Consider the following 21,453-nt stretch of genomic DNA (forward strand, 5'->3'; position numbering starts at 1 on the left):
GTGCCTAAAGGCCGATGGTATGACATTGTCACTTTTCCTTCTCAACATGGATATGGGGCTCCGGGAAGCCCCCGCTCTGAGGCAGAGCTGGGACCAGTTGCAAAAGCAAGGCCGTCTAATTGCTAGCTGACTTGGAATTTTAAGTCACATCTGACTTCTTCCTGCCTGCTGGTCTGCTGGACTAGAGCACTTTCATCTTCAGTGGGGCACACGTTAGCATGCATAATTGCACGTTTTAAGACTTGAAGAAGAATTTCCCCTCCCCAAGCCTGCCCCCGCCCCCAGCCCACCTCCTACTGCCTTTCCTGGCCTCCCAAAAAGCAGAATTTTACCTGCAGTTCCAATAAAACGTGCAATAATGGTTGATGAAAATGATTTAATAAGGTCATAGGCATTATTCCCTAAGAAGGCCAATTGGTTTTAAGATTTTTTTTTTTTTTTTTTGCTGATGTTAAACTAAACGGATCGCCGGGTGTGTTATTAGGAGTTTTGTTAAAATGCTTAATAGCGTGCCCTGTAATCTACCTGACTTCAGTGACTGACAAGTGGACCCTGGGGACATAAAATTCAGGAAATGGCTATTTATATTCATTACATACATGCTAATTTTGTGATCTCTGATGCCTATAGGGTTGTCGTTTTTTTTTTCCTTCTCACACACAAAAAGGGGGAAAATAATAATATATTTGATTTTCTGTGGCCCAAACAAAAAGTTATTTCCCCTAAGAGTTTTAATTATAGCATTCTGGAAAAGGCCCGAGTTGGAACTTGCAAGTGGAATAAACGACTTGAATAAATAGTCTAAAAATTAAGTAACACATAGAAGGGGTGATGTGCACTGTTGGGTTAGACTAAACAGTGATTATCAAGAGGGTCTTAGTTATTTAAACAAGCCATTTGAGGGCGGTTTGCTCCTCGTTTGGGGTCTGGTCCTGATTATAAACGAGAGCTTTTAATTAAGATTAGTAAGACCCAATTCAAGCTATAATTTGGTCCTTTTCCTTAGCAAATGTCTATGAAAACAAAGCAATTAAGGTTAAATGAGTTGAAGCATTTAAAAGGGATGAAATGCCCCCTCCTCGCCCCTGGCCTGCCCCCTCAGCAGAACAAGCATAAACAGGCCCAACTAATTCAGGCCAGGAGGCCAGTGCACAGGGGTCTGGTGAGCTGGGGAATGCGTGGGCTTAGCTAAATGAAAAGAGGCAGGGGAAGTAGAACGTGCAAAGGCCCTGGGGTAGGAAGGAGCTGGCAAGCGTGAGAAGTAAAAATGTGAGTGATGCTGGGGTGCGGTTGGGAAGGGAAGGGTTGAGAGGGACAGCAGCTCAAGGCGAAGGGCTGGGTGCTTTCTCTCAGCTCTATGGATGGGTGGTGGGCTCAAGACCCTTGCATCCACAGAGCCTTGCTCAGATGAGCTGGTGGCAGCAAAGGGGGGATGTGAACATAAGAAAAGGTCTCCACAGCCTCCTCTAGCTAAGGAGCTCTTTCTGCTTTGTTCAGACAGGCTGCTAGGGGCCTGGCCTGCAACCGGGACCCCGTGGCTGACTCGGATTGGATCCAGGCCTTGCCACTTCTCAGCTGGGTGACCCGCTAGAGACTGACCTCCCAGGGGCCATTTTCCCCAACCTTACTCCGTCTAGACTAGCCTCTTCCCTTCTCAGTCCGCGGCTTCCTCACCTGTAAAACTCTCAGAGCGTGGAGGCTCTGGGAGGCCTTCCCTGGTATCTCTGGGATTTATAACGGTCACTTGTTGTCCACTGGCACCAGCTCTGGACCCAGCCCCGAATGAAGTCATCTGGGTCATTGCAACCCAGTGTCACAGGTGCTCTGAAGGGGGGATGCTCACAGGTGACATGGGCAGCCGGGAAGACTTCCTGGAGGAGGTGACTGCTGGAACTCATCCGCCCACCCTTTTACTCAGCAGACGCCTTCCAAGCCCTGTGCCAGGCCCGGCACCGGCTTCCAGGGAACGGAGCAGAACAGGTCACGGACACTGCCCTCGCGGAGCCCACGTCCCAGGAGGAGACACGGGGAAACATAAATTCAGGGTGACGCGGGCCAAAACTGAGGTGTGCATGGGCCTGGAGAGGGTAACAGAGACAGCTGGTCTTCTGCGAAACACGGGGGCTACCCTGGATGCCCGTTTTGGTCCCTTCCAACCAGGCACATCCGTGAGTGTGCCTCGAGTTACCTGAGGTTCTGTTAAGACGCAAATCATCCAGAAAACACAGATTTATCCTCAGCCTCGCCCAGAGCCCTTCTGAACCACCTGAGGCACCTCAGCCTGGCCTGGGCAAGCCCCCCTGCCGGGGTTCAGCTGACCACACGGGGCTTCACGGTTGCCCTCTGGCATTGGCTGCAACACGGCCGAGCCTGGGGAAGCCCGGTCATTGTCACACGCGCACTGGCCACGTGGCAAGACGGCCCCGGAAGTGCGGTTTGTCGAAGGGGTTTCCATAACCAGCAGCAGCTTCAGGGTGAAGCGGTTAAGGGCGTAAGGGGCTCAGTCGGCCCCACACAGGGCTCCCCATAACCTGGGTCCATTTCCCTCGAAGAACTAGTGAGAACGTGGCACGCTTTGCCGAGAATCTGCCCTCTTGCTCATCACCGTGAACAACAAAGTCCACCAGATCCGTAGGGGAGGGTACCGATCACCCTAAGGCTCCAGCGCCAACCTCCACACAGCCCCATATCCGCTCAGGACCCGAGACGAAGGGGTCCAGGGAGAGGAACAGGTTTTATCTAAAGTGGAAACGGCTGTCTGGAGGGGGCCATGACTGATTACCGATGTCTGCTGTGGCAGAATGTGGTGGCCTCTTCGCCATCCCTGCGGTCGGTTTAGTGCAACAAAGGAGAGCTTTCTGTCACTTGTAAGTTTCATTGCACATTCTCGGTGAATGGTCACCTGCAAATGGCACGTGTGTCTCTATATCTCTTTGAGGAAATGGAGGCACGCGTGTGGTTTATACAGCCTGTGAGCCAGAATACCCCATTTCCCAGCCACGTCAGATCCCGGGGGCTGGCGGAAAGAGACAAAGTTTCACTCCTTTCCGTATATCGGACAACACGATAATCGGCGACGAGCGACAACATCGTCAACGTGATGGTGATCAATATCATCGTCAACATGGCCATCATCACCACCGTCATTATTGCCATCACTGTCACCAACACAGGCACCATCACCGTCGTCATCCTCAACATCACCATCACCTGGTACGGCTCACCTGGTGTGCCTTTCGTACCAGGCCGCGTCCAAATGCCCTGTGGACATTAACTCATCTCATTCGCACACGATCTCTCTGAAGCAGATACTATCATTATCTCTACTATATACACAAACAAAGGGAGTCTCACCGAGGCTACACAGGCAGGATCTGAACCCAAGAAGGGTGGCTCCAGAGTCTAGGCTTCAACCACTGTCTGTGCCCCACTGAATAGTGACTGTTGATTCCCTCTTCTCAGAGCAGAGAGTCGCAGGTGGCAATAACCCCTTGCAGAACGCATTGAGAGAAATGGGCCCACCAAACCCGGACCCTGGCCCCAGCTCAGGCACGACCCCTGCCTCCTCGGGCCTCCATTTTCCCATCTGTAAATCAAGGAAGTGAATGAACATCCGGATGATCTCCAAGCTCCCTCAGGCCACGACTGCATGTGACCTGCCGGCCCCCTCCCCTCCCCGCCAGATTCCAAAGCCTCCAGAAGTGTGCATGGTCCCTCCTGGGGAAGCTGGTGGGCCATCTGATGGCCCTTGGGGGAACACTCCAGCAGGCTCCATCAACTCTGACTGATGACTCTCCTCAGGATGAGAAAACCTCAGTGCAAGGGGCACAGCGTCCACTCAGGTCCCCAGAGCCCCTGCCAGCACTCACTCCCAGAGGTCTGGGGACTGAGCAGCCAAATGGCATCCTCTTGGTTCCGAACAGTTTCCTTCTTACTGTTAAACTGGCAGGCTCAACAGGTAACGATTTACCACCCGTGTGACCCTGTTCATTAAGAACTTCCACTGATCTAGGCACGCCTGGCTGTTAGCAGGGTCGTGAGTTCAAGCCCCGCGTTGGGCACGGAGCCTACTTAAAATAAAAAGAAACCAAACAGACAGAATTTCCCCTTGATATGTAATTTCAGCTCATGCGGCCCAACCCAGATCAAAAGCTCCTTGAGGGGAGGGGCAAGATTGCACTATAATTAACACCCCCGAGGCAGGCAGCACTGAGCCATTTTCACAAGTCTCCACCATTCAAGATGTCATTAAATGAGCCAGCTCACACCGCCTCTCACAGCCGGAACCGCTGAAAGGCGTTGAAGACAGATGATGGTGATGGTGACAAGGACAGTGATAGCACCATCATCTGCGTCCCGAGCACATGCTGTGTGGTGAGCGTCTGCCGTGAGCCAGGCAGTGTGACTGGCCCCCGGTGCCCTACACCGCATGTCGTTCAATCCTCAGGACGGCCTACGGCGGGGGGTATTTGGGGCCCATATAACCAGAGGGTAAACTAAGGCTCAAGAGGTCAAATGACCACCTAGACTTTCACATCAGCTGCAACGCTCCCATGCAGAGGCTGGGCCCACTCTCGCTCCCCTCCCTCATCAGACAGGGTGGAGGTGATACCATGGCAAAACCGAGTTCCCATGTGGACCCAGCACTCCACGCTTCCCGGCCGCCCGCACAGCCCCTCTGTGGGCATACCATCTGATGGGAACTCCAGTCTGGGCAAAAGACAGCCAACTCGGACTAGGCCTTTTCTGCATCATGCCAGGCCCTGCCCCAGGAGCTGGGGAGATGGGGACAGACCTGGAAGGCAATCTAGGGGCTCACCGTGAGCCCAAGTGTGACAGCATCAGTGTGGAGGCCCCAGTGCTGAGCCCATGGCCAACCCTCAGTAAGTGAGCTCATAGTTCGGTGGGAGGACAAGACACTTAATTATAATCCGAAGGCAGAAATGCTATGATGGAGAAAATCCCAGGGGCTTCTGGGGTCAGAGGAGATACACGACGGGGCTGTGTGTGTGTGTGTGTGTCTGGTGCCTGGGTGTGTGTGTAATTGTGTAGGAGGGCTTCCCAGAGGAGGCAAATCTAAAGCCTGATTAGGAACTGGCCAGGACACAAAGGGTGGAAAAGGAACGCCTCGTAGGGGAAAGACTCAAGCTGGGGCTCAGAAACACGGAGAGCCTGCTGTGTGGATGTGTGCCCAGGACACAGGTGCTATTCAGGGTTTCAGGAGGTGAGGGGCAGAGGCTGGAGAGACAGCCAGGCCCCTGGCGGTTCCAGAAGCGCATTTCCAAGCCTCCTCCTTTCTCGTGCTTACATTGAGTCAGCGGGTCTAACTCCCAAGCAGAGCTCAAGCAAGTGGACAGCTAGAGCCGGACTCTGAAGGGCTCCAGGGGAACAGGCAGGAGACGAGGTGTGGGCCTCTAGGTGGGGGGATAGCAGGAGGGGGACCGCAGGAGCTGGGCTGGAGGAGGACAGGTCGGGTCAGCGGCTTACACAAGCAGAGATGGGGGGTTGCCCCCGGCCCTCCCTTGCTAGAGCCCTGGACCCGGAGTGGGGAACGGAGGGTCAGAAAATGGTCACGCAGCGCCCCACACGTGCCACTTGGAACCTCCAGGCACTGCCGGCAGGGGGGCCGCCCGTGCCACCAGGCTTCTTGCTCGTGACCTGCCCTATCTGCCTCCAGCCTGGCCTCCTTCCAGAGGTCCGTGGGTAGGCGCCAAGCTCCCCCCTCAGGCTTCTGGGCCCCAAGCAAGGCCGGAGGTCTGGCAGGATCCAGAAGGCTGTCAGCTGCCCGGCGCTCAGCCTCAAGCGGACGCCCAGCAAGTGAGACGGCCACATCGCAGAAAGCTCCCGCAAAGCCTTGCACAGAACGGACATCTTATTCTCGCGGGTTGCTTTCCCGACGCGAATCTTCCGCTTTGCGAAAGCAAGCTGGGGGGCTTGGGGACAAGAAAGCGAGATGCTAGGGAGCCGTGGAATGGCCATTAAGAGACCTGGGGCTTAGTACTCGCCGTGCCCTGTGGGACCTGGGGGCTTGTTTCTCTCTGAGCCTCAGCCTTCCTCATCTGTCAAGTGGGGACAGACAGGGAAGATTTGGATCAAGGGCTCTCATCTGGGTGTGCACGTGGGTCATGGGGACAGCTGTTTCCAGCTCCCCGATGATGGGTTTCCCCAGAGCCACCCAGTCAGACCCTCCCTGACAGATGCACCCACGGGTTCCATCCAGTTTGGAGGGTCCTGGCTCCAACGACAGCCAAAGCTGTTCGTGTCTCTCCGACTTTCAGCTTTTTGGGGGAGGCAGTTCCAGTGCTGAGCAGTCAAGCCAGCACTCCAGGTGCAGGGAAGGAAAGGCTGGACAGACAGATGGGCACAGCACACATTTACATCTTTGCCCAAGCTCTCGTACCTGAGCTAGCCCCCAAAGGCCGAGGCAGGCTACCACTCAGGTCTTTCAGGGAAGTTACAGGCCACACGGGGTGGTTTTGGTGGTCCTGAAGTTTGGGACCCGGCGGAGGGTTACCCCAGGCCTTTACCACCCCCCCGCCCCAAACGTATCCAGTCAGGGACTGAAGGACAAATAGATCATTAGACACTTCACCTCACTTAATACACAGCAAAACAAAAGTTTCAATTCCAGGGTGAGTTAGGTACCCCATGACTCCAAATTCCTCCCTCCAGGGAGACAGCAGGTTCCCAAGAAGCCCCCAGCCTCCCTCCCAAGGCTGAGTGAGGCCCGTGACGCCGGCACCCGCGGGGTGCGGGTGCTGGAGAATCAGCCCCTGCTGGTGTCCACGGGGGCGGGCATCAGCCACGTATAGTGGCCGTGGCAGCCGCAGGGTCCAGCGGGGAGGGCTGGGCTGGGCTCACCTTCACACTGCCTGCCCTCTCCTTTGTAGCCCGGCTTGCAGAGGCATTTGTAGGACTTGGGCGTGTTCTGGCAGATGGCATCGATGTGGCAGTCATCTGTGCCCTCCGAGCACTCGTCCACGTCGACTGCCCCTGTGGGGGAGGGGGAAACACCTGGTCAAGCGTGGCCGCAGGGGCGGGGGGAAAGGGAGCTCCTTCTGCCCCCCACCTTCCACGGATCACAGGGGTAATTAACAGTAGTAGCCATCACACGACAGTGTGTGTGACAAGCGGCGACTGGCAGCATTTTGGGGGCAGCTACCAGGCACAATGCTACCTAAAGCCTGGCCCCCATTTATTTTCACAACAATCCCATTAGGTCAATCTATTTCTCCTGCTAGGAATATGACAAAACCGAGGCGCAGGAGCACGGCCAGGAAAGCCTCTCTGTGCGTCTTGCTCTCCCCGCAAGCACGGCTCTAGCCCTCCTCCACTCTCCTTACTCTAGAATTTGAAGCCAGAAGGCTCTTGGGAGAATTTGAGTCCATCGTCTTTAGGTTACAGGTGGGGAAACCAAGGCCAGGATAGAGCAATGAACAGAGGCCAAGCCAGGAGGCCCAGGTGGGTGACCTGCCCCCACTCAGCCCCCCAGACTGTGAAAATAGATGGCTCTTCACCCAGCTTCTGTCCCCAGGCTGCAGGGGCCGACCGTGGAGCCACGTCCTCAGTGGGGCTGAGCCGGCCTCTCCACGGTTCTGACCTCCCCATCCCCTCTCCCCTCCATCTCAGAAACCAAGGGGCGAACCTGGTTCTCGGATCCCAACACCCAAACTCAAGTTCAGTCTAGGTTTAAAAAAATTTTTTTTTTTTTTTTACATTTATTTGTTTTTGACAGACACTGGTCAGGGAGGGATAGAGAGAGAGGGAGACAGAATCCAAAGCAGGCTCCAGGCTCTGGGCCGTCAGCCCAGAGCCCAACGCGGGGCCCGAACTCACAAACCATGAGATCATGACCTGAGCCGAAGTCAGACGCTTAACTGACTGAGCCACCCAGGTGCCCCAAGTTCACTCTAGGTTTTGAGGGCTCTCGACACTCCTCGCCTCCCTCCCCAACACACACATACACACCTTCCATCTGAAATAGCTGTTGGCCAAAATAACGCAAAATAGATTCTGTGTATCTGTACATACATCCACCCCATTCCTCCCTCCCCACCAGCACAGAGCTCAGACAGGGAAAGGACCCTCGGGACACAGGATAGCACAGCCAGAAGAACCTTAGCAGATGAGGAAACCGAGGCCCAGAGAGGTCTGTTGTAGGTCAGTAGTTCATTAGGGGCAGAGACTGGAGTTCAGATCTAGAGCTCTATGTGCTATGTTACTTCCAGCTAGCTATGAATAAAATACAGTTGGATGACAGATAGAAGGACTCAGAAGAGCAGAAAAGGAACCCTCAGCGGCCACCCTGAGGGCAGCCACCCAGGGGCAAGCGTGGCGAAGTCCTGGAGTGACCCCCTCCCTTTATGACTCCAGCCTTACCCTAGACTGTCTGGTTCTCAAGACTGTCCACTCTGGATTACTCCCCTGGCTGGCATCGGGTTCTAAGTCTGTGGGGGGGGTCTCTCTAAGAGGGCAAAGCTCCTCTCCTACATCCCTAAGGCTCCAGCCTCCCCCAGAGGAAGAGAGGCATCAGCCGGAAGCACAACAGAAACACTTCTGTACACACGCGCACACACACACACACACACACACACACACACACACACAGCTGGTGGTGTCATTTTTCAGGCTCGTAGTGTCTGCTCAGGCCGGCGGCCCGTCCTCTGTCGCTGCCCAAAGGAAGGTGGAACGGGAGCTGGGAAGCAGTGGGTGTAGGAGGCCAGGGGCCAGAAGGAACATCAGACCAGCAGAACAGCCCCTTCCTGGGAATGAGAGGGACCCCCATGCAGGGACAGCACAGCCCCAGGGGCAGGAAGCCAGAGGCCAGGGAGGGCCAGTCTGCATCCTTCCAGTGGGGAGGGCTGGGGCCACTTCTGAGTTAGGACCAGTGGGGAAATAGGGCCACGGATGCACATCCCAAGGGTCAGCGCACAGGAATGAGGGGGAGGGAAACTGCCTGCGGTTCTGGGACCCCTTTCGCCCTTGTCGCTAATCTCTGACCTAGGCAGGTATCCTCGTGGGGATGGAAGGGGATGAACGTTAGCCAAAGGGCTGGGTGGGGGGGCGCACTCCCAACACATCTTCGAAACATGTCTTTAGGTGGGGGCTGGGGAGAGGGAGCATGTGTTCCCCCGGTCTGGGCCTTGCTCCGTGCTCAGGGCTGGGGACCCCCTCCGGAGGGCAGCCCAGCCCTTCCATCACCGGCTGTTTGCTTTGACTTTGGTTTGTCTCAGGCACAAGGCTTCCAGGGGTGGGACGCAGAGACAGACACACGGGAGGGACAGAGAGCGGGAGAGAGGCACATAACAAAAACAGGGAAACAGGGGGTGAAGGACCCGAAAGTCCGAGACAGACACCTACAGACACAGGGAGGGGGAGTGTAGGCAGCAGGGCCCAGCTTCCCTGGGCTCCAGCCGTGGACAGTTTAAATGGCCTGGCATCCTTATTCAGGGTACGACTCCCGTGCCAGCAAATACAGACTTCAGGGAGCCCAGCATGGCAGCCTGGGGGTGTCCGGAGATAGCCGAGGAGCAGAAGCAGGCAGGATACCCCACCCTACCCCCTAAGGAGAGAGGGAGGAAGCTCCTCTGAAGTGGTGGGTGGAGAGGCTGTCCTTGTAGCTTTGCGGGAGCACCCCTTCCGGGAGCACCCCTTCCAGACAACCAAGAGAGCGGGAGGGGAAGGAGTGGGCACACGGGAGTTCCCTGTGGAAGCCTGGGGCGCCCCTCTGCTGTGTTAGCCTCTGCTGCCTGCCCCCCACCCATGCCCAAAGGCTCTGGAGGCTGTTCCCTTCTTCGGTGCCTCCCGCCTCCCTTGCCTGGGCCTCCTCCCTGATGTCCCAAGTCTGGTCTCCCCTCCCTCTGGATCCTATCCATCTCCTTCCCTCTGTGTCAGTCCCTCTGTCCCCCCATTCCTGTCTGTGCGTCTGTCCATCGCTTTCCACACACGTCCATCCTTCCGTCTTTCCCATCTGTCGGTCTTGCTCCCTCCCTCCCCTCCCACCCCTAGTCCCACGTCTCTTTCTCGGCTGTCCCCCGCCTCTACCTCTCCTCCTCTCTCTTCCTCCCCATCCCTTAGCCCGTCCCTTTATCTGTCTTTTTCTTTCCAGCTGCCCATTGCCTCCTCCTTCCTCCCTCGGGTTTCCTCCTTCCCCTCCGGTCTTCTGGTCTCCTCCCTACTCTAAGCGTCCGTCTTTCTCTGGGATTCTTTCTGGGTCCTTTTGTGTGTTCCCCTCTGTGCCTCTTTTTCTGTCGGTCCGTCCCTCTATCCACCACCTCCCCCACCCCCTTTCTCTTTAGGTCGGTCCTCGTCCCCGGCTCACCTCCTCTCCGTCTCCCCTCCGGGCCTCCTCGCTCCCGCGCGCCCCTCTCCCCTGGCGAGGGGGGGGGGGCGGGGAGCGCCCGTCGGGCTCCGGGGTCCCCACTCCCTCCCGCCCGCGGTCCGAGAGCGCCGGGGCTCCCCTCGGCCGGTCGTCGCGCTTTCTTTCTTCCTCCCGCCCTCGCCCTCGCCCTCCCCTCCCCTCTCCTCCCCCGGGGCCCCAGCCCACCCCGCCCCTGCTGCGGCCCCCGCCGGGCTCCCGGCGTCCTCCTCCCCCCCTCCCCCCCCCAGCTCGCCCGGGGCCGCTGGGGCTTCGGGGAGGGGGCGCCCGGCGTCCGCCCCAGAAGTTACTCTGCAAAGAGGCGGGGCGGGGCGCGGGGCCGCGCGGGCTGCAGCCCTCCCGACGGCGCGGGGCGGGGGCCCACCCGGGACCCCGCGCCCGCCGCCCGCCGCCCGCCGCCCGCCGCCCGCCGGCTCCGCGCTTACCTGGGAGCCCGCTGCCCCCCGCCAGCCGCCCGCGCGCGCCCAGGGCGAGCAGCACGCACAAGTGCCAGCGCACGGCCGCCGCGCCCATGCTCGCTGCGAGCCTGGCCGGGCCGGCCGGGCGTGCGGGCGTGCGGGGCGCAGGGACCCCTCCGACCGGCCGCTCGGCGAGCGCTCCTCGCTGCTGGCTCCTCGGCCACCGCTCGGGCTCGCAGCCACCGAGCCGGCGCGGCTGACGAGCTGACAGCCGCGCGCTCATTGGCCCGCGGCCGCCGGGGGCGGGGCTCTGCGTGCGGCCGGCCAATGGGCGCCGGCCGCCGGGCCGCGGGGGGCGGGGGGAGGGGCGGGCGCGGGCGTCGGGGGCGCCCCCTCCGCTCGGGGCGGGCGGCAGGTTGCGGGGCGGGGGCCGGGGCCCGCTCGTGCGGGCCGCGGGGGCGCGGGGTCTCCGCCGAGCTGGGGCTCGCTCGGAGGCCGCCCCCTCCCGCCGCCCGCCCTGGCCCCAGTCGCCTAGCGCGGCCGCCCCTCCGGGGGCAGCACCCCCACCTCTGCAACACGCACCCTCTAGGGAGAGCGGGGGGTGGTGGTGGGGGGGCTGCCAACCGGCCCTCAGGGGTTGAGAAAGGCCCGGCGACATCCATTCGTAGTGAAAGAAATGGGACCGCGCAAAGCAGCATTGCGCGCTCATCCACTGGGTGAACGTTTATTGAGCACCTATTGTGTGCCCAGCGCGGGCGATGCAGCGGCGGAGAAGCCAGAAAGGAAGAAATCACGAGGATGCCTTCAAAACAAGTGAACTTTTTACCGCTCGCCAAAGGACAGTGGCTCCTAAGTGTGCGCGCGCGGCATAGGACGGCCGCGGCAGCCGCATCCAGGAGGGGCGTCTAGAAAGCTCCTTGCCGGACAATGCCACTTTGCGGTCAGTCCCTGTCTGGGCGCAGCCCATCTGCGGGCTGACCTCTTAGCCAGCCAAGTTTGATGCCCCTGAGAATTCGGGGCCTGGGGCCTCCGCGGTGACAGACTCCGGCAGGGATGAGCTGGGGGGCAGGAGGAACATCACTGTTTTCCAGCCCAAGCCGTGCTCTGGCCTGACCTGGGATCTACACCTGACACTTGTCGGCCTTTGGGCCTCGACAGAGACCCCTGCCCAGGAGTCGCAGCTGGAAATAAATGGCCCCTCTCAGCCCGAGGCAGGACGCTTTAAGGAAAGAAAGTTCGGCAAACCCCAAGGCCCATCTCCTTGACAACCACCAATAGGAGCTCCTTTTTTCTTCTCCTGCTCTCCAGGCCAGACTCAAAGACAAGACTTTCCTCTTTTTGTCCACTCTGCCCGTCTCGGTCTGCGCCTAGCTTCCCTCTCCATACCGGCTCCCTTCCCTGCCCCCAACACACACACACACACACACACACACACACACACACACCCCTCCCAACACACTGCCCTCAGACATACAGACACGTGCTCTCTTTCTCTCTCTCTCTCACACACCACACAATCACACGCACCCTCACAGACACACACCCTGCACGCACACTCACACGGCCTTCTGTAGACAGTCACTGCCGTTCTGGAAATTGAACGTGTGTGTCCAGGCACCCTTACTCCCAGTCTGACTTCGTGTCACAAATAGCTCATGGCAGTGGCCTGGTGGCTGAGGCCAAGGGGGCCAGGAAGGGTCAGCTGCGGCTGTCCAGGAATGAGAGGGGAAGGCAGTGCTGCTCTCTGCCTCCTCTAAGCCTTAGCCCTGTGACTCCAGACATTTCCTTCTGCGTGGTTGCTCCTGGCTGGTGGCTTAATTTGGGAGACCCCATTATCTTTGCAGGCTTTATTTTGTCCTCCTCCCAACTGCGTGGTTTTGGGTTTCTGGGGGGAGAAAGCTCCCTCAGAAATGCACATGGTCTTGTGCGTCAGTAACGGGGCAAGAAATGTGAGGTTGAGGGCGAGGTCCTTTTGGGGGGGCGCTAACTGACCAGAAACAATGTCTTTCAAAGGGCCTGTTCATCAGGGGCCCCTCGCTTCTGGCCAGGTGGCTCCCAAGCTTGATGACAGCAGAGGAATTTTCTTCCAGGCTTTGTCCCCCCCGCCCCCCCGCTGCCCTCCCCCGCAGATCAAGCAGTGAATGGAGGCAGGGCGACAGCTTTTTAGACTGTGACTCCACAACCCCGGGGGCAGCTCTCACTCATACCAAGTTCTAGTCCCCAGCCTGACTGGTGGAAGGTGTGCAGATGGAGAAAACACGGTTCTTTCCAGGAGGAGATTGTGGTCTGTGCAGAGGAGTCAGGGAGCAGGGGACGGGAGTGGAGAGGAGAGACACTGGTGAGTCCCCACCAATGCACCAAAGGCGGTGGGAGAGAAACGGGTGGTCACTTCTGCTCCTGGGTTGGTCACGGAGGCATCCGAGACCCTAGTGTTGGGCACAAAACAGGAGAAGGATATTTTCCTGATAGGAGAATGTGCCAGCATCCACTGAAGAAGGCAGGGACCGAGGAGTGAATGCTCTCGAAGTGCCTCGAAAACTGTAAAGCATTGCACGTCTGTGATGGTGACATGGTGGAGAGCTGCCCACGGAGACAGCAGCAACGGGGGGCGAGGACCAGTTGGCCCGGGTGAGAACACGTATGCCTGGACTCCAGCAAGGGGTATCTCGCAGCTCTTGCGAACTGAGCCACGAGAGTGGAGGTCTAGGGATGAACCCGACACGTCACTTTGGGAGGGAACACTCCATAGCTCCCTATCACCTTCCAAGCAAGCCCTGAATGCTTTGTGCCGCTAACAAGGCACCCGCAGCAGTCCCAGCCTCGCGGAACCACAGGCGAAGAGGGCCCCACAGACGTCCTGCTGTCACCCCCCTGGGTCCTTGCCTGTGTGTCTCCCTCTGCCGGGAGCGCCCTTTATACCCTTCTTCACAAAGCTCACCCTTCTCCTCTGCCCACACCTCTGCCCCACGCACCTGGGGGCTGCTGTCCTCATCGGAGTCTGGCTCACCTGGGGTTTCACAGCTCCCTCTTCCCAAACTGGGGGTTCCTGAAGGCGGGGGTCACGCCCCATCTGTGTCTGGGGCTGCAGCTTCCCCCTGACGTCTAAGCAAGGATTAGTGAATGAACGAACAAAGACACGAGAACAAATGTCACGTAACCGAGAATTCACATTGCTCCAGGGAGCGGATAAAGATTCTTTGGCTGTTTGATGGGGTTTTGGGGGGGTGAACCCCGCTGCCTGCTCGCCTGGCCACCCTCATCCCCTCTGCCCTGCGGGGGAAGCTGAGCAGGCTGGCAGGACCGCTGGCCTCCGGGGCCCTTTAGCTCCCCCTGGTGACGCCTCACAGAAGTTTGAGGAAGAGGGGGGCTTCCTTCCAACACACACACACACACACACACACACACACACACACACACACGCAGCCTCTGCCACCCGGCTGTCCCTGCTGACCCCAGTCCTCAGCAAAAGAATACCTTACTTTAAAAAGAAAACTTCTTCAAGAAGAAGTCTCTTGATTAATAACAGTTGCAAAAGTTCTTTGAGGAAACAAAGTTCTCTGCCGGCATGAAATGTCATTCCATGAGTTTAGAGGCTTTCTTGTCCTTTCCTATTAAAAATGGGGTTTTGTAATAATCCCCCTTATGCCACACACTTCTTTAGACCTTCGAGGAGAATCTCTCTTGCAATCCTTCCGTGACCCTGGGCCCCACCAGTTGGGTTTCTTGGCTTGAGCCCTGGCTGTCAAATGGGGGTCTCAGTCCCCGGGACCTTGGTCATCTCCTGCTCACATTCTAGCGACTTCTCTGAGATGACTCACCTGTGTTCGGGCACGCAGCATGTCCTGACCTCCTTACTAATTCCTCCCCTGTGATTACAGTAGTTCCCATGTTCTAGTGTCTCTGTGTACCTGAGACATGTGCACACGCACGCTGTTTCATTCCATCCCGAGGGGTTGAAACCGCCACCCCTCCCTCCCCCCCCCCCCACTAACCACCAGAGAAAACAGAGACTCAGGCCGCTTGTCTGGGACCACAGAGCTAACAAATGGCAGAGGTGGGATCTGAACCGAGGTCTGCCGGACTCCGATGACACGCTTCACCATTACCTGTTAATAAAACTCCCTCAAAGGCTCAAAGGGCACAAGAGTGCTCCTCTCTGGAAGGCACAAGGTTTTCCTCTTTTGGCTTTGCTATTGAGAAAAGTGGTTTCTACATAGTGGCCAGACAGACTGTAACAGTTCATAATTCATGGGGCTGATTTTAGGCACCACCCAACTTTATGTTCCCTCATCTTTCCAACAGGTGCAAAAAGAATTTTTCCCCCCGTGTAGATGGTGGTCCCTCACTTTTGGGAAGGGGCTGTATAGAAGTGAAAGCAAGGGGTCATATGACTCACATACACACTCCATACCCCGTGCAAATGAATCCTAGAGGTGGCCCACCCCACACTCATTTGATAGACGAGGAAACTGAGGCCCAATCTCACAGACCTGCTGCCCCCCTCAGGCATCTCTAACCGCACTGCCCAGGTCAGCTCCCCTCAGGGCTCCCTGCCTCTTCTCCTCACCACCCGCACCAAACCCTGTCAGCTCTGCATTCGTGACCTCTCCTCTCCATCCCTTCAGCCACTGGCTTGTTGAGACAACACCAGCTCTCACGCAAGTGACTCCACAGAGGCTCAAACTCGTCCCTCCGGGCTAGCTGGAGTAAGCTCTCCAAAGGCCGACCTGACCTCTCCACTCTGCTGCCTACGGGACAGAGTCCGCCCAAGACCCCGAGAGACGGGACCCTGTGGACCTGTTCATCCTCAGCCCCCTGACTGGTAGACTTCCACGCTGCCTCACGCCTCTGGGCCACAGCAGGCTTCCTTCCCTCCTCTCTCAATACCCTTCCCATCCCATAGGTCTGGCACATTCAGACTCAATGCTCGGCTCAGATGCCCTGCCCTCAGAGGTGCCCTGTTCTACCCGGGGCTTTGGGGAGTCAATCCAACTGCCCACTTTCTCCTGGCTGTCTCCATCCTCTGTGCCCCACGGGGAGGCTGGACTGGCTAGGGGCTGTCTTCAGGGGCTCAGAATGGGTGGTCTGGGGCCCTTGGGCCCTGCATGATCCCCCATCACGGGCACGGGTTCAGCTTTGAAACCTGAAATTTTTGGTCGATAGATCTGTCTCCTCTTCAGGTCAAGATGAGCAGGTTAGTTAGACTTCCCGGTCAGCTAGTATCCTTTCCAGACCCAAGGCCCAGTGGTGGACAGGTGGCTCTGGATGGACCATTTCTTGTATCCCATGCCCCCAGCCACATCATTGGTCTAGGCGAGGACTTGTGGCTACGCCAAGCCCATCAGACGCCTTCCCTGGGAGTCTCTACATGGGCTGGTGGATGTGTCTACTCCCTGTGTGGTCATGGAACAGTAAGCATGGGTGTCCGGATAGGCTCTCGTCACTGTGGTTCTGCGATGATGTAGACAGCTGGCCTGAAAGACTGGATCCATCAGTCAGAGAGAAGCAGAGGGGAGAGATGGAGAGGGAGAGAGAAGAGAGAGAGCAGAGAAGGAGAGGGGAGGGGAAAGGAGGGACCTGACAGTGTTTGAGGCCCTGGTTGAGCCCTGCCTTCTGTCCTTAAGACAATTATGTTAGTTCCCATCTCTTGAAGCCATAAGTGTCCTGCTGAATGGATGCGTAGGGTTGGGGATATCTCCATGAAATGACACCATCAATAAATGACCCTTTCCAGGCCTTGTTCTAAACCCTTGATATATATTGATTCATGTAATTCCACAATCACCGGATGAGGTAGGCGCTGTTATCCTCATTTATAGGTGTGCAGTGTAGCCCAGAGAAATTGAGTGCCTTGCCCAAGGTCACACAGGAATGAATGAATGAATGAATGAATGGGAAATGTTGCCCTTGGTCGACCCAGCCAGTCAGAGTCAGGATGAGAAGGAGCCGGGGGCTCGTGATACCCTGTCCAGTTCCTGGACCCTCCCTCTGACCCACAGTCTGAAATGTTCAGCAGCGGAGTGGAGGGAAAGAGCAGGGGGTTGGCAGATCAGGACTTGAATCCCCGCTCTGTCGCTTACTTGCTGTGTGGCCTTGGGCAAGCCACGGCACTTTTCTGTGACTCAGTATCTTCCCTGCTAAAAGCAAGAATGCCCACCTCACGGAGAAGGCGTGAGACTCTCCAAGGATCACATTTGTGAAGTCCCAGCCACGGGGTCAGCAGTGAGCCCACGGCGACCAGGTAGTCTAGTGAGTCAAGGGATATTTACCGAGTACCTCCTTTGTTCCCGACGCTGTTCTGGGTCTTGGGGATACAGCAGTGAGCCGGCCAGGCTGGATCCCTGCCCTCGTGGAGCTCACAGTCCGCTGGAGGGGGGACAGACCACAAGAAACCAGAAACAAGAAAAGCCTAACAGAGGGACGAGGGCTGCGCAGAGAACTGAGATGGGGTGGTGGGATACAGCCGGCAGTGGGGCAAGGGCACCACAGCGGGGGTGGGGTGGGGTGGGGTGGGCAGCGAAGCTCTTTCCCAGGAGCTGACTCTTGCCCCAGGACCCGAATCTCAAAAGGAGCCACGATGCCAAGATGGGAAGTCTGTCTCAGAGAGCCATGGAGTGGACTGGACCTTCAAATTCCCTTTCAACCACAGTGGAGCCTGTCTGAGTCCCCTGCACCAAGGTGACCCGTGCGGCCAGCAATATTTAAACAGCGTTGTGGGAGGTGCAGGGATGAGTGTGTTCTCACCACACGCTCTGCAAATGCTGATTTGTGCAAGAACACCTTTTACCTAAAATTAACACTTTTCCCAATTTTAGAAGTTACGTCTGCTCAACGTAGGAAAGATCCAGAGAGGATGACAATGAGCCTTTTGCTGTATTCCTTCCAGTCTTTTTTTCTATGAGCGTATACACTTAAAACATGAAATTAAGGGGCGCCTGGGGGGCTCCGTCGGTGAAGCGTCCGACTTCGGCTCAGGTCACGGTCTCACAGTTCGTGGGTTTGAGCCCCGCATTGGGTTCTGTGCTGACAGCTCGGAGCCTGGAGGCTGCTTCAGTGTCTGTGTCTCCCTCTCCCTCTGCCCCTCCCCGACTCGTGCTCTGTCTCGCCCTCTCAAAAATAAACATTAAAACAAAATTTTTTAATGAAATTAAGATGATGTTATACATAAAGCATATTTTCTGACCTCCGTGTTTGTCTTAAAATTTTCATAAATCCTCTTTATAGAGGCATACTTACCATAGAAGAGAGTGCACCGGTTTAAGCGCATGGTTTGTTGAGTTGAAAACAATTTTTTGTACTAAAATATACGTAACATAAAATTGACCATTTCAACCATCTTTAAGTCTGCAGATCAGTGGCATTAAGTGCAATTTACGTACTTGCGTGACCATCACCACCATCCGTCTCCAGAGCGATTTCATCTTCCCAAACTCTGTCCCCTTTAAACACTAACTCCCCTGGGGGGCCTGGGTGGCTCAGCGGGTTAAGCATCTGACTCTTGATTTCAGGTCAGGTCATGATCTCACAAACTGTGAGATCAAGCCCTGCGTCGGGCTCTGTGCTCACCGTGCAGAGCCTGCTTGGGATTCTCTCTCTCTCTCTCTCTCTCTCTCTCTCTCCCTCTGCCTCTCTCTTCCACTCACACTCATTCTCTCTCTCTAAAATAAAAATTAAAAGTTAAAAAAAGAAAGATTCATCTGTGTGGTATGATCAGAATTGTATTCCTTTTTAAGGCTGAATGATTTTTTTTTTTTTTTTTTGTATCTATCACACTTCATTTATCTGTTCATCTGTGGATCGACATTTGGGATGTCGTCACCTTTAGCTACTGCGAGGAATGCTGCTAAGAACCTGGGTGTGCAAATATTGCTTGGAAGCCCTGTTTTCAGTAATTTGGTGGAAATACCTAGTTGTGGAATTGCTGGATCGTATGGTAATTCTATGTTTAATTTTGAGAAACTGCTATTCGGTTCCAAAGATGCTGCACCATTCAGTGAGTTTTGATGAATGCACAGAGCTGCGTAATTTCCATCACAATCAAAATAAAGAACATGTACCACACCCTCCAAATCTCCACCTGCCTTTCCCATCAATTGCCCTAACTCCCTGGGAGATAGGGCAACCACTAGTCTGGTGCCCTTGACTATGGATTCGTTTTGCCTGTTCTAGAACTTCATGCAAATGGACTCCTGCCCAATGAGGTAGTCTCTTGCCTGCTTTCTTTTGCTCAGCATGCTTTTTGTGTTTCATGCCGCACATACAGCTTTGCAGACTGTTTTCTCTCATTTCATTCAGGACCATAAGCATTAAATCTTCTTTTAAAATATAATTTAAGGGGCACCTAGGTGGCTCACTCTGTTAAGCGTCTGACTTTGGCTCAGGTCATGATCTCGCGGTTCATGGGTTCGAGCCCCGCGTCGGGCTCTGTGCTGACAGCTCAGCGCCTGCAACCCGCGTTGGATTCTGTGTCTCCCTCCCTCTCCCGCTTGCGTTCTCTTTCTCCCTCAAAAATAAATAAATAGACTTTAAAATGTAATTAAAAAAAACTGGCTATGTAGTATTCCATTGCAAGGATGCGCCACAACTTCCCTAACCAGCCTAAACGGATTCTAATTTTTTGCGTTATAAACCGCACCGAGCGGAACATCCTTGTTCCTGAATCTGTGCCCACCTCTGATCGTCACTCTGAAATAAATCTGTGGAGGTGGAAAGCTGGGTGGAAGGGAAGCAGCAGCTTTTGCCAAATTGCTTCTATACCTGTTGCTACGTTGCTTCTCAGAAAAGTGTTACCATGACCTGTCAATCTTACCTCCTAAGTGTCTCTCGAACCTGTGGACCCTTCTCCGCATCCTCAACCTCTTCTGCCCTCTGGGGTCACTGCCTGGCACGCACAGTGCTGCCCGCCTGAGTTGTAAGCGACCCTCAAAACCCAAGACCACACAGTCCTCCAGGGAGGCAGAACTATCAGGGAGCCAGGCAAGGACCTCGTGGCTGTGGACAGGGCAGAAGCCATGATCCTCGGTACAGAGTGAGGATGCCACGAGTGAATTAGGGGTCACTAGTCCCTTTCCATGCCTCCCGTCACCAGTGCCCAGCAAGGGGTCTAGCAGAGGAGGCACAGAGAGTAGGCATGGCTCTGGAATCCCTCAGACATCTTCTTCTTCGGGCTAATTGGTGGCAGTGGTGATACACACAATCAAGAGGCACCGGTGCTGGTCAGCGACATCCCAGGGTGGGTCTCCTGGGGACCAAACAGAAGTCAAGGGCTCATGGCCCAGAAACCCACCGCTTTCCCACCCTCGGGCGGCCTTGCCCTATTTGGCCATTTAACGGAAGGTGCCAGCCCTTCTCTGGTCCCAGGCCTGGACTCGTTCAACTTCAAGAATGCCCCTCACACCAAGGAGGAGGGGCTCGTGTGACCACGATAAAGGTCTCCCACAGCCGCCCACGGCCGGCTGGGGATGGATGCGCCCCCTCCCCCCCCTCCTCCCCGCACCCCGTGCACAATGAGCCATTATGGCTTTCTTGCCGGGCAGCCTTATCTCTCAGGAATGTTGAGGGAGTGAAAAAAACTGGCCTGAGGGGGCTTGACCAGGGGACCTGGGCTCCCTGGCTCTGCCTCCAAGGTCAACTGAGCTCTTTGGTAACTAGTCTCACAGGGCAGGTCACGCTGGTAGTGACAATGGGTGTTTGTGCGGGACTTCACAGCTTACCATTCACGCCCATCGTCTTGTTTGATCCTCATAGTCGAAGGCTGAGATCAGGCGTTTCAAATCCTCCATTTTACAGATGGAGAAACTGAGCCCCAGAAAATTAAGTACGCCTCTCACCCCCACCCCTCCGAGCTGTGCTGGTCCCACTTAAATGGTTGAAGAAAAAAAAAAGAGCTACTGAGTTGTATTAGTGCCCAATGGAGATGGAGGAAGATTCCTTTTATTTGGAAAGAAAGGATGCCAGACGCTAGGGACACGTCCCTGCCGGTGACGAAGCAGCCCAGGCCGGAGAGGCAGACTCTGGTGCGTGAACTTTGCAGGAAGCAGCCAAGACTCCAGCCAGAGGGCCCAGTTTCCCAAAACCACCCTTGTTTCTCTCTGCTATATTACAGGTCTCCTGCAACGGGCCGCACGATCTGGTTTCAGACCTGGGTGGACACGACCACGTAACCGGCTATTGCCCTCAAGGAAATTCCAGAGCCTCTGAGCTTTTTAGCGTCCCCATATGTGAAACGAGAATAAACTGCTCTCATCACGGGGGCTCAGTGCGGGACAGATGAGATGACACACGGAAAGTTCCTGCATACAGCTGGCACTCAATAAATACAGATATAAAATTTGGGCAGGATAAAGTGCCAAGAACCATATGTAAACAAGAGGGGGGAGGATGCCAACCTGGGTGGGACAGGGAGCACCGCTTGCAGCCGAGGAGCACGGTTGCAAGTGACAGAATGTGAGTCTGGATAACTTAAATTACGCAAGATCTCTCGCAAGGAGGTGGGTACCTTTGGGAGGAAAAAGGACAACATAAAACATAGGCAGAACAGAGACCAAGGCGGAAGTTCAGGCAGAAGGAACCAAGGCCATGCTCTCCGGGCCCAGGATGAATCAGCTCCAAAGAGCCTCTGTCCTCGAGTCAAGATTCAAGTTCCCGGCAATGCAATGAGTCTAGTGGGTGAAGCTA

General features: G+C 56.1%; 1 protein-coding gene across 1 annotated transcript in view; it reads right to left on the bottom strand.

The window, feature by feature from the left end:
* The window catches only part of SCUBE1 (signal peptide, CUB domain and EGF like domain containing 1), a 180,746-nt gene that overhangs the window by 120,978 nt on the left and 38,315 nt on the right, over positions 1-21,453 (bottom strand). Inside the window, exons 5-6 of the mRNA XM_030320864.2 lie at positions 10,804-11,361; positions 6,862-6,993 (exon numbers count right to left, since the gene is read on the bottom strand). Coding sequence (XP_030176724.2) covers positions 6,862-6,993; positions 10,804-11,361 — 690 coding nt within the window. The remainder of the gene's footprint in view (positions 1-6,861; positions 6,994-10,803; positions 11,362-21,453) is intronic.

The sequence above is a fragment of the Lynx canadensis genome, chromosome B4 (assembly GCF_007474595.2).
Source record: "Lynx canadensis isolate LIC74 chromosome B4, mLynCan4.pri.v2, whole genome shotgun sequence".
NCBI classification, from domain to species: domain Eukaryota; kingdom Metazoa; phylum Chordata; class Mammalia; order Carnivora; family Felidae; genus Lynx; species Lynx canadensis.